Raw genomic sequence first — 18,287 nt, 5'->3', positions numbered from 1 at the left:
ACCCTCCACACTCCTCTCCTGTACATACCGCCCACTGTCATACCCTCCACACTCCTCTCCTGTACATACCGCCCACTATCATACCCTCCATACTCCTCTCCTGTACATACCGTCCACTGTCATACCCTCCATACTCCTCTCCTGTACATACCGCCCACTGTCCTACCCTCCATACTCCTCTCCTGTACATACCACCCACTGTCATACCCTCCACACTCCTCTCCTGTACATACCGCCCACTGTTATACCCTCCACACGCCTCTCCTGTACATACCGCTCACTGTCATATCCTCCACACTCCTCTCCTGTACATACCGCCCACTGCCACAACCCTCCACACTCCTCTCCTGTATATACCGCCCACTGTCATACCCTCCACACTCCTCTACTGTACATACCGCCCACTGTCATACCCTCCACACTCCTCTCCTGTACATACCGCCCACTGTCATACCCTCCACACTCCTCTCCTGTACATACTGCGCACTGTCATACCCTCCACACTCCTCTCCTGTACATACCGCCCACTGTCACCTCCTCCACACTCCTCTCCTGTACATACTGCGCACTGTCATATCCTCCACACTCCTCTACTGTACATACCACCCACTGTCATATCCTCCACACTCCTCTCCTGTACATACTGCCCACTCTCATATCCTCCACACTCCTCTCTTGTACATTGCACTCACTGTCATATCCTCCACACTCCTCTCCTGTACATACCACTCACTGTCATATCCTCCACACTCCTCTCCTTTACATACCACCAACTGTCATACCTTCCACATGCCTCTCCTGTACATACCACCCACTGTCATACCCTCCACACTCCTCTCCTGTACATAGTGCCCACTGTCATACCCTCCACACTCCTCTCCTGTACATACCGCCCACTGTCATATCCCCCACACTCCTCTCCTGTACATACCGCCCACTGTGATATCCCCACACTCCTCTCCTGTACATACCACCCACTGTCAAACCCTCCACACTCCTCTCCTGCACATACTGCCCACTGTCATGCCCTCCACACTACTTTCCTGTACATACCACCCACTGTCATATTCTCCACACTCCTCTCCTGTACATACCGACCACTGTCATATCCTCCACACTCCTCTTCTGTACATAGTGCCCACTGTCATATCCCCCACACTCCTCTCCTGTACATACTGCCCACTGTCATATCCTCCACACTCCTCTTCTGTACATACCGCCCACTGTCATATCCTCCACACTCCTCTCCTGTACATACCGCCCACTGTCATACCCTCCACATTCCTCTCCTGTACATACCGCCCACTGTCATACCCTCCACACTCCTCTCCTGTGCATAGTGCCCACGGTCGTACCCTCCACACTCCTCTCCTGTACATAGTGCCCACTGTCAAACCCTCCACACCATACCGCCCACTGTCATATCCTCCACACTCCTCTCCTGTACATACCACTCACTGACATGCTCTCCACACTCCTCTCCTGTACATAGTGCCCACTGTCATATCCTCCATCCTCCTCTCCTGTACATACCGCCCACTGTCATACCCTCCACACTCCTCTCCTGTACATACTGCCCACTGTCATACCCACCACACTCCTCTCCTGCACATACCGCCCACTGTCATACCCACCACACTCCTCTCCTGTAAATACCGCCCACTGTCATACCCTCCACACTACTTTCCTTTACATACCACTCACTGTCATACCCTCCACACTTCTCTCTTGTACATACCACCCACTGTCAAACCCTCCACACTCCTTTCCTGTACATGCCACCCACTGTCATACCCTCCACACTCCTCTCCTGTACATACCAACCACTGTTATATATCTCACACTCCTCTCCTGTACATAGTGCTCACTGTCATACCCTCCACACTCCTCTCTTGTACATGCCACCCACTGTCATACCCCCCACACTCCTCTCCTGTACATACCGCCAACTGTCATACCCTCCACGCTCCTCTCCTGTGCATACCGCCCACTGTCATACCCTCCACACTCCTCTCCTGTACATACCTCCCACTGTCATATCCTCCACACTCCTCTCCTGTACATACTGCCCACTGTCATATCCTCCACACTCCTCTCCTGTACATACCGCCCACTGTCATACCCTCCACACTCCTCTCCTGTACATAGTGCCCACTGTCATACCCTCCACACTCATCTCCTGTACATACCACCCACTGTCATACCCTCCACACTCCTCTCCTGTACATACCGCCCACTGTCATACCCTCCACGCTCCTCTCCTGTACATACCACCCACTGTCATCTCCTCCACGCTCCTCTCCTGTACATACCACCCACTGTCATACCCTCCACACTCCTCTCCTGTACATATCGCCCACTGTCATCTCCTCCACGCTCCTCTCCTGTACATACCACCCACTGTCATACCCTCCACACTCCTCTCCTGTACATACCACCCACTGTCATATCCTCCACACTCCTCTCCTGTACATACCGCCCACTGTCACACCCTCCTCTCCTGTACATATTGCCCACTGTCATATCCTCCACACTCCTCTCCTGTACATACCACTCACTGTTATATGTCTCCCACTCCTCTCCTGTACATACCGCCAACTGTCATACCCTCCACACTCTTCTCTTGTACATGCCACCCACTGTCATACCCTCCACACTCCTCTCCTGTACATACCGCCCACTGTCATACCCTCCACACTCCTCTCCTGTACATAGTTCCCACTGTCATACCCTCCACACTCCTCTCCTGTACATACCGCCCAATGTCATACCCTCCACGCTCCTCTCCTGTACATACCGCCCAATGTCATACCCTCCACACTCCTCTCCTGTACATACCGCCCAATGTCATACCCTCCACGCTCCTCTCCTGTACATACCGCCCAATGTCATACCCTCCACACTCCTCTCCTGTACATACCACCCACTGTCATACCCTCCACGCTCCTCTCCTGTACATACCGCCCACTGTCATATCCTCCACACTCCTCTCCTGTACATACCACCCACTGTCATACCCTCCACACTCCTCTCCTGTACATACCGCCCACTGTCATACCCTCCACACTCCTCTCCTGTACATACCTCCCACTGTCATACCCTCCACACTCCTCTCCTGTACATACCGCCCACTGTCATACCCTCCACACTCCTCTCCTGTACATACCTCCCACTGTCATCTCCTCCATGCTCCTCTCCTGTACATACCGCCCACTGTCATACCCTCCACACTTTAAAGGTTAATATGCAAATTTTTATGTCATAAAAAGTGTTTGGGGATCCGGCTCCTGCCCCGGGGGACATGTATCAATGCAAAAAAATAAAAACGCCAGTGAGCAGTGATTTTAATAATGCTTAAAGTGAAACAATAAAATATAAAAAAAATTCCTTTAAATATCGTGCCTGGGGGTCCCCCATAATCTGCCTGAATAGTAGCGCATCTTTCTGATGTGTTTTTCTGTGCCGCAGCAAAATTTCATTTCTAAAGGAAAAAATGTCATTTAAAATTGCTTGCGGCTGTAATGTATTGCCAAATCCCGGCAATATAGATAAAAATCATGGAAAAAAATCACCGTGGTTTCCCTCCCACCAGTCCATACCAGGCCCTTCGGGTCTGTAATGGATTTTAAGGGGAACTCCACATCTAATTTTTTTTTGTAAATGGCATGGGATCCCCCACAAATTCCATGCCAGGCCCTTATCCCAGCAAGCAGCCTGGCAGGCCAGGAAAGGGGGAGCAAGACCCCCACAACCACCGGACCAGGGTTGTGGGGACAAGGAGCTTGTCCCCATCAACATGAGGACAAGGTGCTTTGGGGGGGCACCCTGAAACACCCTCCCCATGTTGAGGGCAAGCGGCATGGTAAGGTTAAGGGGGGTGGGAAATTGCTTGTTCCCCCCTATCCTGGCCTGCCAGGTTACTTGCTAAGATAACCCTTCCCCTCGCCGTTTTTTTTTTTTTTAAATTTGGCATGGAGTTCCCCTTAAACTCTATACCAAACCCAAAGGGGCTGGTATGGACTGGGGGAACCCATACTGTTCATATATATATATATATATACACATACTCTACACTGACCACTGACTGTACTATATATATATCTATCTATATATTTTACATTGACTGCACTGTATATATATTAAAGGAAGGTCCGTAGACGTGGTGTATCTAGATAAAGGAAGATCCGTAGACGTGGTGTATCTAGATAAAGGAAGATACGTAGACGTGGTGTATCTAGATAAAGGAAGGTCCGTAGACGTGGTGTATCTAGATAAAGGAAGATACGTAGACATGGTGTATCTAGATAAAGGAAGATACGTAGACATGGTGTATCTAGATAAAGGAAGGTCCGTAGACGTGGTGTATCTGGATAAAGGAAGGCCCGTAGACGTGGTGTATCTAGATAAAGGAAGATACGTAGACGTGGTGTATCTAGATAAAGGAAGGTCCGTAGACGTGGTGTATTTAGATAAAGGAAGATACGTAGACGTGGTGTATCTAGATAAAGGAAGGTCCGTAGACGTGGTGTATCTAGATAAAGGAAGGCCCGTAGACGTGGTGTATTTGGATAAAGGAAGGTCCATAGACGTGGTGTATCTGGATAAAGGAAGGCCCGTAGATGTGGTGTATCTAGATAAAGGAAGGCCCGTAGATGTGGTGTATCTAGATAAAGGAAGGCCCGTAGATGTGGTGTATCTAGATAAAGGTAGGCCCGTAGATGTGGTGTATCTAGATAAAGGAAGGCCCGTAGACGTGGTGTATCTAGATAAAGGAAGGCCCGTAGATGTGGTGTATCTAGATAAAGGAAGGCCCGTAGACGTGGTGTATCTAGATAAAGGAAGGCCCGTAGATGTGGTGTATCTAGATAAAGGAAGGACCGTAGACGTGGTGTATCTAGATAAAGGAAGGACCGTAGACGTGGTGTATCTAGATAAAGGAAGGCCCGTAGATGTGGTGTATCTAGATAAAGGAAGGACCGTAGATGTGGTGTATCTAGATAAAGGAAGGTCCGTAGACGTGGTGTATCTAGATAAAGGAAGGCCCGTAGATGTGGTGTATCTAGATAAAGGAAGGTCTGTAGACGTGGTGTATCTAGATAAAGGAAGGCCCGTAGATGTGGTGTATCTAGATAAAGGAAGGACCGTAGACGTGGTGTATCTAGATAAAGGAAGGACCGTAGACGTGGTGTATCTAGATAAAGGAAGGCCCGTAGACGTGGTGTATCTGGATAAAGGAAGGCCCGTAGACGTGGTGTATCTAGATAAAGGAAGGCCCGTAGACGTGGTGTATCTGGATAAAGGAAGGCCTGTAGACGTGGTGTATCTGGATTTTACAAAAGCATTTGACACAGTTCCCCATAAATGTTTACTGTACAAAGTAAGGTTGGTTGGCATGGACCATAGGGGTGAGTACATGGATTGAAAACTGGCTACAAGGGCGAGTTCAGAGGGTGATAAATGGGGAGTACTCGGAATGGTCGGGGGTGGGTAGTGGGGTCCCCCAGGGTTCTGTGTTGGGACCAATCCTATTTAACTTGTTCATAAACGACCTGGAGGATGGGGATGGGGGAAACAGTTCAATCTCTGTATTTGCAGACAATACTAAGCGAAGCAGGGCAATAACTTCTCTGCAGGATGTGGAAACCTTGCAAGAAGATCTGAACAAATGAATGGGGGGAGAAACTCTGGAGGGATGTAGGATGGAGAAGGACCTAGGGGGAGGGGAACCTCTGGGGGGATGTAGGATGGAGGAGGACCTGGGGGTCCTAGTAGATGATGGGCTCAGCAATGCCAAGCTGCTGCTAACAAAGCAAACAGAATATTGGCATTAAAAAGGGATCAACTCCAGAGATAAAACGATATTCTCCCCTCTACAAGACTCTGGTCCGGCCGCACCTGGAGTATACTGTCCAGTTCTGGGCACCAGTCCTCAGGAAGGATGTACTGGAAATGGAGCGACTACAAAGAAGGGCAACAAAGCTAATAAAGGGTCTGGAGGATATTAGTTATGAGGAAAGGTTGTGAGCTCTGAACTTATTCTCTCTGGAGAAGAGACGCCTGAGAGGGGATATGATTTCATTATATAAATACCGGACTGGTGATCCCACAATATATAAATACCAGAATGGTGACCCCACAATATAGAAATACCGGACTGGTGACCCCACAATATATAAATACCGGACTGGTGACCCCACAATATATAAATACCGGACTGGTGACCCCACAATATACAAATACCGGACTGGTGACCCCACAATATATAAATACCGGACTGGTGACCCCACAATATACAAATACCGGACTGGTGACCCCACAATATATAAATACCGGACTGGTGACCCCACAATATACAAATACCGGACTGGTGACCCCACAATATATAAATACCAGACTGGTGACCCCACAATAGGGAGAAAACTTTTCCGCAGAAGGGAGTGTAACAAGACTCGTGGCCACTCATTAAAATTAGAAGAAAAGAGGTTTAACCTTAAACTATGTAGAGGGTTCTTTACTGTGAGAGCGACAAGGATGTGGAATTCCCTTCCACAGGCGGTGGTCTTAGCGGGAGGGCATTGATAGTTTCAAGAAACTATTAGATAATCACCTGAATGACCACAACATGCAGGATATACAATGTAACACTGACATATAATCACACAACATACATGATATACAATGTAACACTGACATATAATCACACAACATACATGATATACAATGTAACACTGACATATAATCACACAACATACATGATATACAATGTAATACTGACATATAATCACACAACATACATGATATACAATGTAACACTGACATATAATCACACAACATAGGTTGGACTTTGGACTGTATTTTTCAACCTCACCTACTATGTAACTATGTAATTACAAAAGACAAGGGGCACGCTTTAGCACTGGAGGAAAAAAGATTTAACTTTCACATATGGAAAGGCTTCTTCACAGTAAGAGCTGTGAAAATGTGGAATAGTCTCCATCAAGAACTGGATCTGGCCAGCTCAGTAGATTGCTTCATGAAAGCTGAATGTATTTCTAAATGTACAAAATATAGCTGGATACTAACATTTATAGGTAATGACACCAGGGGGAAGAGATCCAGGTAATATCCAATTTTTGATCCAGGGAACATCTGATTATTGATCTGGGGAATATCCATTGGCATCCTGGGGGATCAGGAAGGAATTTTTCCCATGTTGAAGTAAATGTGGATGATTCTTCATGTGGGGAGTGGAGGTTGCCTTCCTCTGGATATAGGATTGTGTAGATGGAGGTTTTCTATTCATATGTTCTTTTTTCTTTTTCTTGTTTGAACTCGATGGACTAAATAACAATGTAACTACACACACAGCTAATCCAAGCACATTTTCCATGTTCATCACAATCTCCACAGCTAATCCCGCTTTCCTTCAATGTTAGATGTAGATATGTCTGAGTGTGGATTTCTTTGTCGCAGACCTTGGAACACTTCCTGCTGCCATATTGTGACTTTTCAGGTGCAGGCAAAATGCAACTTTGTGATGTAGAAAAAAAAAAATTTTTATTGTGAAAGTCAAATGAAAAATGATAAAGAGATCAGATTTTGGCAGAATAACCCATTCCAACTCCATAATAGATGGTCAGTCTGGTCAGCAGAAAGTGGTCCATGGTCTGCATGAAGTGTGACTAAGTCAGTGCCAAATCCTATTTTCTGTACTGTAATGAACAGTCTTTCCAATGGAATTCTTATTATATGTTTGAAGATTCCAAACTGAATGGAGAGGTGGCCAAGGCTGCATTGGCAAACGAAGACTGCCCCCACATAGACCAGACTATAACGCCCGATGAGGGTCTGTCCTTCACCCAGTCTAGCACTCGGGAGAAAGGCGGACCCTACTTTCTCCTTTCACCCGAGGAATACCCGAGTCCGCCTGATGGAGGAGTAAGAAAGGGTAGGTAGACAAAGATTAAAGGCCAACTCCAACAGTACTGTGTCCATGAGAACAATAGGAACATTGTATTCACACATGATGTCTTCCACTAGACCAGGCAAAGCTGCATTCCCCAATAGATGAGCCGCCATGTCTGCCATGGAATTAGACTGTTACCCCGCTATCAATGGAGGGGCAGCCTGCTCCCCACATACTGTCTACAGAGCAGGCATTCATACACACACATAATTGGCAGATGAAGGGGAAACATCCACATATACACACACACACACACATATATATATTAATTCACTCCAGCAGAACAGGAGGAGGCATATGGACAAACCACACACACTACAATTCACATTCTTATTATCAGTGTAAGCATTCCCAGTCTTTTTGGGACAATGTTTTTGTCAGCACTTGTTAACCCATTAGATGTCTGTTAAGAACATTGTTATTGTTGTCATAATCTGATTCCATTGTCTGCCAATTTGTGCCCTCTGCATGTGTAAGCAAGAAAAAACTGCATGCTGTAGGTGCAAGCAAGTGGGTGGTATCACTATGGCAACAGGAGGACCTCAGGCAGGTGGCCCGCTGCATGTGGAGCCTTAGATTGCAGCTGCCTTTCAACAGTTGCCCATGCAATGTCACAGTATTGCTTGCATAGAATATCTGGTGGTGTCATGCAAAATTGGAAAACTCAAGAGAAAAAGCAAATGTTGAATGTTCCAGACATGTTGAGGGAGATAGTGCAGTGGAGATGAAAGAAGAGTCAAGCATGTTTATTATGAAGTGTTGATTTCCTTGTTGGGATTCTCAGTGTCCATAATGAGGAACAGCAGCAAATCTGTACTGTGTGCTATATTAAATATCCTCTGTGATTTTCATCTTGTAATCTCTCCATAGTTTGGCTCCGCTGGATATTGTTGCCAAGTGATACGACTCTCAGCATGTAACACTGCATGGGAATTCCGCTGAAATGGCTACACTGTTGACTTCATTCTTAGTCCATTCAACTTTTTGATCCACTGCTGTACTTTGCATTCCATCTTCCCAATGAAGGTTCCAAAAAATGTCATAGCTAAAATAACTGGGAATGTATTAGAGCGTCCTCCGGTGTCTGCATCCTGCACCTTCGCCTTCTTTCTCTTCTCTATCCCATCCATTTGTAGCATGGATCAGTATCAGAGAATGGTCTAAAAAAAAGCTTTTTAATCATTCTTAAGTTCATATGCTCCAGTACGTTACAGTAGCATCTTTTCCAGCCTGGTGCTACTGATAACCACTAACCAAGTATGGAATAGTGACAAATGACCAGATGCGGGCATTACATTTTTCTGGTGGGCCATATGCTGCATGATCTCAGTATATAGGAAAAGGCTAGTATGATGCATTTCTAACATTGGATTTGACTGGCTGCTGACATTTTGGAGACAATTGAAGAAGCATTATTTCTCAGGATATTCTTTGAGCCATAGGAACCCTGCGAGAGTCTGCCCAAGCACAGTAGGATGAATTGATGCATGAGCACCTGGTAAAGTAGAAAGCAATATTAAGGTGCAATGAGGTTCTGCTGACTGCATGGAAATATTAACTTGGCTCCATTGGAGAAGATTTGGCTGCCTCTGCATGTGGCTCTCCTTTATTTCTTCTATCGTTATCAATTTTCATCAAGCTGGAAGAGTGTTAAGTATTGATTGTATTCTTTACAGGCATGTTTTTGCAAAGAGCATCTTGTCATTGCTAAATATGCAAAGAGAGGCAGCCATGGTGCCCTGAGAGGATGTGCTGGAGACGTTACATTCACCCGGACCCAACCTCGCATAAAGACAAACATAACTCCGCCAAGCAGGTTGTTAAAGGACTCTTCCTCGAGGTGTCGGGTGATGTTAACTGAGATTGATGCAGGCTTTTTCTACGGCTGAAATGTAAAACTGTAGAGGAACCTCTTATTTATTTAGCATGAATTGCATGATGTAAAAAAAAAAAAAAAAAGCTAAATTAAGAAAAATAGAATTGCAAAATTCTCTTGAGAAATCAAAAAATACATCTATTTTCTTTTAAATCTCTTTACTTTTACATACATTATGTAGCAAAATGTTAACATTTTAAACTGTAAAATGAATTGCTCTGGGTTGCTTTTTTGTATATGGACTGATGCTTGCACTCCAACTGGCACTGGTCACATTGACTAGGTCTTCATATTGTACATCATGAATCACAAGACAAGGACCTTTAGCTTGCTGTTTCCATTGGCATGCTCGTGAACAAGGAACCAGCATCTGACTTGACAACACCTGGCTTCTACTGACTGTCCATCTGAGGTTCTATTGTACTTATCAGTGTATAGCTCAACATGAATATCCTTCAAAAGATTGTTCTAATTAAATAATCTATATGGATATCAAAACAACAAAATGTGTGACTTTAATGCCGGGACTTGATGCATAAAATCAGGAAACATTTCTGTCAAATGAGAACAAAGAACCGCATTGTATGCAATTTCATATGCCTGACGCAAAGATGCATGTGCAATGTTATGCAAAAACGATCGTGCATGAAATAAATTTTTTATCATGGTTTTACTGCCTGCTCTTTATACAAATATCCTAGGAATGCTTGTGGAACTTGCAATGTTAAAATGACAATGTAACAATCTTTTCATGAATGTTTTTTACAATGGATTTTGTAGAAGTTTCAGAATTTGTGTTACCAAGACAAACTAAGAATAAGCACATTGGAAATCTCCATTTCCTCTTGGACAATGTGAGTCCCAGGTAAAGCCTCTAAACCTATTCTGACCTCCAATGTTCCTCCTGCTCCCCTCTCTACAGGTAAGACATTATCTTTATAATTACAACACTTATAAGTCATCATCACGTCCATTAAACTTCAAAATAAGGAAAGCGGCTTTTACATTGTAGAGAGGAAGGTTGGCCCACAGGCTGGCCCGTTATATAATGTAATTTATCCAACTGTCCATCCAGAGCCTCTGGTTTATAGACCGGATACATCCTAAATATAGAACCATTTATTCAACTTTCCATCCAGAACCTCTGGTTTATAGACTGGATACATCCTAAATATAGAACCATTTATACAACTGTCCATCCAGAGCCTCTGGTTTATAGACGGGATACATCCTAAATATAGAACGATTTATCCAACTGTAATACCAGAGCCTCTAGTTTATAGACTGGATACATCCTAAATATAGAATGATTTATCCAACTGCTGATCCAGAGCCTCTGGTTTATAGACGGGATACATCCTAAATATAGAACGATTTATCCAACTGTAATACCAGAGCCTCTGGTTTATAGACGGGATACATCCTAAATATAGAGCCATTTATCCAACTGTCCATCCAGAGCCTCTGGCTTATAGACCGGATACATCCTAAATATAGAACGATTTATCCAACTGCTGATCCAGAGCCTCTGGTTTATAGACGGGATACATCCTAAATATAGAGCCATTAATCCAACTGTCCATCCAGAGCCTCTGGTTTATAGAATGGATACATCCTATATATAGAGCCATTTATCCAACTGTCCATCCAGAACCTCTGGTTTATAGACCGGATACATCCTAAATATAGAGCCATTTATCCAACTGTCCATCCAGAACCTCTGGTTTATAGACTGGATATATCCTAAATATAGAACCATTTATCCAACTGTCCATCCAGAGCCTCTGGTTTATAGACCGGATACATCATAAATATAGAACCATTTATCCAACTGTCCATCCAGAGCCTCTGGTTTATAGACTGGATATATCCTAAATATAGAACCATTTATCCAACTGTCCATCCAGAACTTCTGGTTTATAGACCGGATACATCATAAATATAGAACCATTTATCCAACTGTCCATCCAGAGCCTCTGGTTTATAGAACGGATACATCCTAAATATAGAGCCATTTATCCAACTGTCCATCCAGAGCCTCTGGTTTATAGACCGGATACATCCTAAATATAGAACCATTTATCCAACTGTCCATCCAGAGCCTCTGGTTTATATAGACTGGATATATCCTAAATATAGAACCATTTATCCAACTGTCCATCCAGAACTTCTGGTTTATAGACCGGATACATCATAAATATAGAACCATTTATCCAACTGTCCATCCAGAGCCTCTGGTTTATAGACCGGATACATCCTAAATATAGAGCCATTTATCCAACTGTCCATCCAGAGCCTGACAATGCAGGCATAGGTAAGTAGCTGTTCTTCTGCTTTTATATCGATGATTCTTTGTCTCTGCCTTGTTTCTATCCTTTCAGTGTATTCTACTATCAGCAGGCTGAGGCAGCGCTCTCAAATCTTAGACTCGTCTCTGTTTAAGTTGCTCGTGCACGGAAGCAATCTTCCCTCTTGGATCCTACAATCTGTTGCATGGTTGAACTCTTTGGAAAACATCTATTTTTGGTTTGGTTGGAAGTGAAGTCTTTTGTAGTACATGGCTGTCCAGGCAATGGCTCTCACGATGGTATCGACATGTTCTGAGCTCCGGCAGAAGACAAACCTCCAACCTTTGGAATCCATCTTTCCTGCCATTTATATAGTATAAGGTTCCTTCAGCCCTGGTACAGAGGAAAGGATGGAGGGTTCTGGGTGGGGGTCTGTAATAAAGGGCCCTCTCCACTGATTGGTCTCACACACAGACTATACAAACCCATTCTTGAAATTGGCATCAATCAGCAGAAAGTTTTATTCCACAAGAATGTTTCTGATCTAAAGTGTGTGTGGGTTAAAGTGAACCCAAAAAATAAAAATGTCAAATGTTCCTGCTCTTCTGTATTACATGTGGTGACTGCAGTTGTTTTTCCCTTTATTTTATTTGGTGATCCTGTGAATAACACTCCCGTACTGTATCTGAAGCTATAAATTGGGATAAAATCTTAGGAACAAAGAACGTGGAGAGAGATGGGTTTGCTTTAAGAGCATATTAAATAAGGGCATTAGCCAATGCATCCCACTGGGTAATAAATTTAAAAGAGCGAACAAAAGTCCTGGATGGCTTAACTCCAACGTAAAAATGCATATAAAAGCAAAGGAGAAGACCAGCAAAAAAATACAAGACTGAGAGATCATCATCAGCATTCAGACTTTATAAAAAACGCAACAAGAAATGTAATGTCCCATACACACGAGCGGAAATTCCGCCAGCAAAAGTCAGGTGAGAGCTTTTGGTCGGAAAATGCGGTTGTATGTTCCATCGGACTTTTGATGGCGGAATTTCGGCCAGTAAAATATTGAGAGCAGGTTCTCAATTTTTCGGTTGGAAAAAGTTCCAATCAGAAATTACGATCATCTGTACAAATTCCGATGCGCAAAATTCCTACGCATGCTCAGAAGCATTGAAATTCATTTTCTCTGCTCATCGTAGTGTACGTCACCGCGTTCTTGACGGTCGAAAGTTCTGCGAACTTTTGTGTGACCGTGTGTATGCAAGGCAAGCTTGAGCAGAATTCTGTTGGAAACACCATCCAAGTTTTTTCCGACGGCATTAGGATGAAATAAGGACGGCTAAGATAGAACACAAAAGACACATAGCGGAGGAGAGAAAAAAAAAGCCCAAGAAATTCTTACTACATGGCAAATGGGGTTCAATGTAGAAAAATGTAAAATAATGCATTTGGGTGGCAAAAATCTGAATGCAATCTATAGACTGGGGGGAGAACCACTGGGGGGTTGTAGGATGGAGAAGGACTTGGGGGTCCTAGTAGATGATAGGCTCAGCTATGTGGGAGGGAGGAGCTCAGGTATGGGGAGGGAGGAGCTCAGGTATGGGGGAGGGAGGAGCTCAGCAATGGGGGGGGAGAACCTCTGGGGGGGTCTAGGATGGAGAAGGACCTGGGGGTCCTAGTAGATGATAGCAGCAGCTTGGCATTGCTGAGCCTAACAAAGCAAACAGAATATTGGCATTAAAAAGGGATCAACTCCAGAGATAAAAGGATAATTCTCCCCTCTACAAGACTCTGGTCCGGCCGCACCTGGAGTATACTGTCCAGTTCTGGGCACCAGTCCTCAGGAAGGATGTACTGGAAATGGAGCGACTACAAAGAAGGGCCACAAAGCTAATAAAGGGTCTGGAGGATATTAGATATGAGGAAAGGTTGTGAGCTCTGAACTTATTCTCTCTGGAGAAGAGACGCCTGAGAGGGGATATGATTTCATTATATAAATACCGGACTGGTGACCCCCAATATACAAATACGGGACTGGTGACTCCACAATATATACATACTGGACTGGTGGCCCCACAATATATAAATACCGGACTGGTGACCCCACAATATATAAATACCGGACTGGTGACCCCACAATATATACATACCGGACTGGCGACCCCACAATATATAAATACCGGACTGGCGACCCCACAATTTATAAATACCAGACTGGTGACTCCACAATATATACATACTGGACTGGTGACCCCACAATATATAAATACCGGACTGGTGACCCCACAATATATAAATACCGGACTGGTGACCCCACAATATATACATACCGGACTGGCGACCCCACAATATATAAATACCAGACTGGTGACCCCACAATTTATAAATACCAGACTAGTGACTCCACAATATATAAATACCAGACTGGTGACTCCACAATATATAAATACCAGACTGGTGACTCCACAATATATAAATACCGGACTGGCGACTCCACAATATATACATACCAGACTGGTGACTCCACAATATATAAATACCACCCTGGCGGCCCCACAATATATAAATACCGGACTGGTGACCCCACAATTTATAAATACCGGACTGGTGACTCCACAATATATAAATACCGGACTGGTGACTCCACAATATATAAATACCGGACTGGTGACTCCACAATGTATAAATACCGGACTGGTGACCCCACAATATATAAATACCGGACTGGTGACTCCACAATATATAAATACTGGACTGGTGACTTCACAATATATAAATACTGGACTGGAGACTCCACAATATATAAATACCGGACTGGTGACTCCACAATGTATAAATACCGGACTGGTGACCCCACAATATATAAATACCGGACTGGTGACTCCACAATATATAAATACTGGACTGGAGACTCCACAATATATAAATACCGGACTGGTGACTCCACAATGTATAAATACCGGACTGGTGACCCCACAATATATAAATACCGGACTGGTGACTCCACAATATATAAATACTGGACTGGTGACTTCACAATATATAAATACTGGACTGGTGACTTCACAATAGGGGGAAAACTTTTCCGTGGAAGGGAGTTTAACAAGACTCATGGCCACTCATTAAAATTGGAAGAAAAGGAGGTTTAACCGTAAAAAATGTAGAGGGTTCTTTACTGTAAGAGCGGCAAGGATGTGGAATTCATTTCCACAGGCAGTGGTCTTAGCAGGGGGCATCGATCGCTTCAAGGAACTATTAGATAATCACCTGAATGACCACAACATACATGATATATAATGTAATACTGACATATAATCACACAACATACAGGATTAGTGATGGACGAACTTCCGATGGGACGTTTCGCGAACGCGATCATGCCTAAATGTTCGCGGCGGACCCCATTCACTTTAATGGCAGGCGAACCTTAAAAATCTACAGGTCATATTTTCAGCCACAAAATACTTACTAGCTGTGCACACATAGTCCCACAACATGGATACTGACATAACAAAAATATTAAAGTGAATCTGGGATCGACAATGACAAGCATTCTTTTTTTATATGTGAAATATTGACAATTCAGGACTGTGGAGCGCATGAAGGCCATGGAGGAGAAGCAAGGTCAGGGCAGGCTATGAAGGGGGTGCAGGAGATGATCATACCACAGTCAGGGCAACGCAGTCCTGTGCCAGTGTCCCAGTTTGCCAACCTCTACTTGAGCCCCTCCCTCTGCCCGGCCCTTACCCCCACCTATGCAGGGCTCCACTGCGGTGGTCCGGAGGTGCCAGTCCAGTGCTGATCTTCAGCCATGGTGATGGCACTGCCTGCTGATTGGCTTCTCCGCTGCTATCTCCCTCACTGTCTGAAACCAGCACCGCAATAGAGACTGAGCACTGACACCAGCACCAGCACCGAGAGCGCTGACCCCAGCGCCGAGACCGGGAGCGCTGACCCCAGCGCAGAGACCGAGAGCGCTGACCCCAGCGCCGAGAGTGCTGACCCCAGCTCCGAGACCGAGAGCGCTGACCCCAGCTCCGAGACCGAGAGCGCTGACACCAGCGCCGATGACACCAGCGCCGAGACGGAGAGCGCTGACACCAGCGCCGAAATAGAGGGCGCTGACACCAGCACCGAGATAGAGGGCGCTGACACCAGCACCGAGATAGAGGGCGCTGACACCAGCACCGAGATAGAGGGCGCTGACACCAGCACCGAGATAGAGGGCGCTGACACCAGCACCGAGATAGAGGGCGCTGACACCAGCACCGAGATAGAGGGCGCTGACACCAGCACCGAGATAGAGGGCGCTGACACCAGCACCGAGATAGAGGGCGCTGACACCAGCACCGAGATAGAGGGCGCTGACACCAGCACCGAGATAGAGGGCGCTGACACCAGCACCGAGATAGAGGGCGCTGACACCAGCACCGAGATAGAGGGCGCTGACACCAGCACCGAGATAGAGAGCACTGACACCAGCACCGTGATAGAGAGCACTGACACCAGCACCGTGATAGAGAGCACTGACACCAGCACCGAGATAGAGAGCACTGACACCAGCACCGAGATAGAGAGCGCTGACACCAGCACCGAGATAGAGAGCGCTGACACCAGCACCGAGATAGAGGGCGCTGACACCAGCACCGAGATAGAGGGCGCTGACACCAGCACCGAGATAGAGGGCGCTGACACCAGCACCGAGATAGAGGGTGCTGACACCAGCACCGAGATAGAGAGCGCTGACACCAGCAGCGAGATAGAGAGCGCTGACACCAGCAGCGAGATAGAGAGCGCTGACACCAGCAGCGAGATAGAGAGCGCTGACACCAGCAGCGAGATAGAGAGCGCTGACACCAGCAACTCGCTGCGGGACCCAAAAATATGACACCGCTCGACCTCTTCAAACAGAAGGGTACGGGCATATAGTACGGTGTGCTTTTTTTTGTACAAGTGAGCCAAAGGTAGAAAAAAAGGTCCATGTGCTACATTATATAAATCTTTTATAGAGTTATGCATATACATGGTCTACTGGTCACTAGGGATGAGCCAAACACCCCCCCCCCCCCCCCCCCCGGTTCAGTTCGCACCAGAACTTTCGAACGGACCTAAAATTGGTGCGAACTTTAGAACCCCATTGAAGTCTATGGGACTCGAACGTTCGAAATAAAAAGTGCTAATTTTAATGGCTAATATGCAAGATACTGTCCTAAAAAGGGTTTGGGGACCTGGCTCCTGCCCCAGGGGACATGGGTCAATGCCTAAAATGTTTTTAAAAACGGACGCTTTTTCTGGATCACTGATTTTAATGACGATTAAGGTGAAAAAAAAAGTTAAATATTCCTTTAAATATTGTGCCTGGGGGGTGTCTATAGTATGCCTGTAAAGTGCCACGTGTTTCCCGTGTTTAGAACAGTCCCTGCACAAAATGACATTTAACGGAAAAAAACGTAATTTATAACTGCTTGCAGTTTTAAAGTAATATCTGGTTCTGGCAATATGGATGAAAATCATTGAGAAAAATGGCATAGGTAGCCCCTCCTGCCCATTACCAGCCCCTTTGGGTCTTTTACGGATATTAAGGGGAACCCCGTACCCATATTTAAAAAAAAAAAAAAAGGCGTGAGGCCCCCAGGCCCTATATACTCAGAACAGGAGTATACAGGCGGTGCAAACAAGACAGGGACTGTGTAGGTTTGTTGTGTTAAGTAGAATCTGTTTTTAATTTTGAACTGGTACATTTTTAAAGTGTAGCTCCAGTCAAAAAATATATTTTTAAGCTTTTTGGAAAACATAGGGAAGGGTTATCACCCCTGTATAATTATTTTAGCCGTTCGTCTTTTTTCATCTCACTTCCTGTTGTCTCCTTCCGTTTGCAAGTAGGAGACTTTGGAAGTTGGATGTTTGAAAGTAGGGCCCTGCCCTATATGCTCTGCAGAAATGGCGGAACAAGGTGTTGGTTTTGCCACAACATTGTAAGCCCTCAAAGTGACTCTTGGTGGGCGCTGGAGAGCCCTGCTGTGAACAATTATATCAAGAATTGTAATTACATGCCATTGTTGAACAGTGGTAGAAAAATAGGGCCTTTGGTGGTTGTGGTGGTGGTAGTGGTGCTGGTGCCACAACACTGTAAGTCCTCACAGTTGGGCCTATACAC

The 18,287-nt window shown here is 45.3% G+C and overlaps 1 protein-coding gene across 1 annotated transcript in view; it reads left to right on the top strand.

Annotated features, from left to right (window-relative positions):
• Positions 1-10,512, top strand: part of LOC143962557 (voltage-gated potassium channel KCNC1-like) — a 58,409-nt gene extending 47,897 nt beyond the window's left edge. The window contains exons 4-5 of the mRNA XM_077471822.1: positions 7,760-7,948; positions 8,837-10,512. Of these exons, the coding sequence (XP_077327948.1) occupies positions 7,760-7,948; positions 8,837-8,886 (239 nt within the window). The 3' untranslated portion in view covers positions 8,887-10,512. The remainder of the gene's footprint in view (positions 1-7,759; positions 7,949-8,836) is intronic.
• The last annotated feature ends 7,775 nt before the right edge of the window (positions 10,513-18,287 follow it).

The sequence above is a fragment of the Lithobates pipiens genome, unplaced genomic scaffold, assembly GCF_037356315.1.
Source record: "Lithobates pipiens isolate NorthernLeopardFrog02 unplaced genomic scaffold, aLitPip1_a1.2 Scaffold_8, whole genome shotgun sequence".
Lineage (NCBI taxonomy): Eukaryota > Metazoa > Chordata > Amphibia > Anura > Ranidae > Lithobates > Lithobates pipiens.
This window is presented reverse-complemented; position numbering and strand designations above follow the sequence as displayed.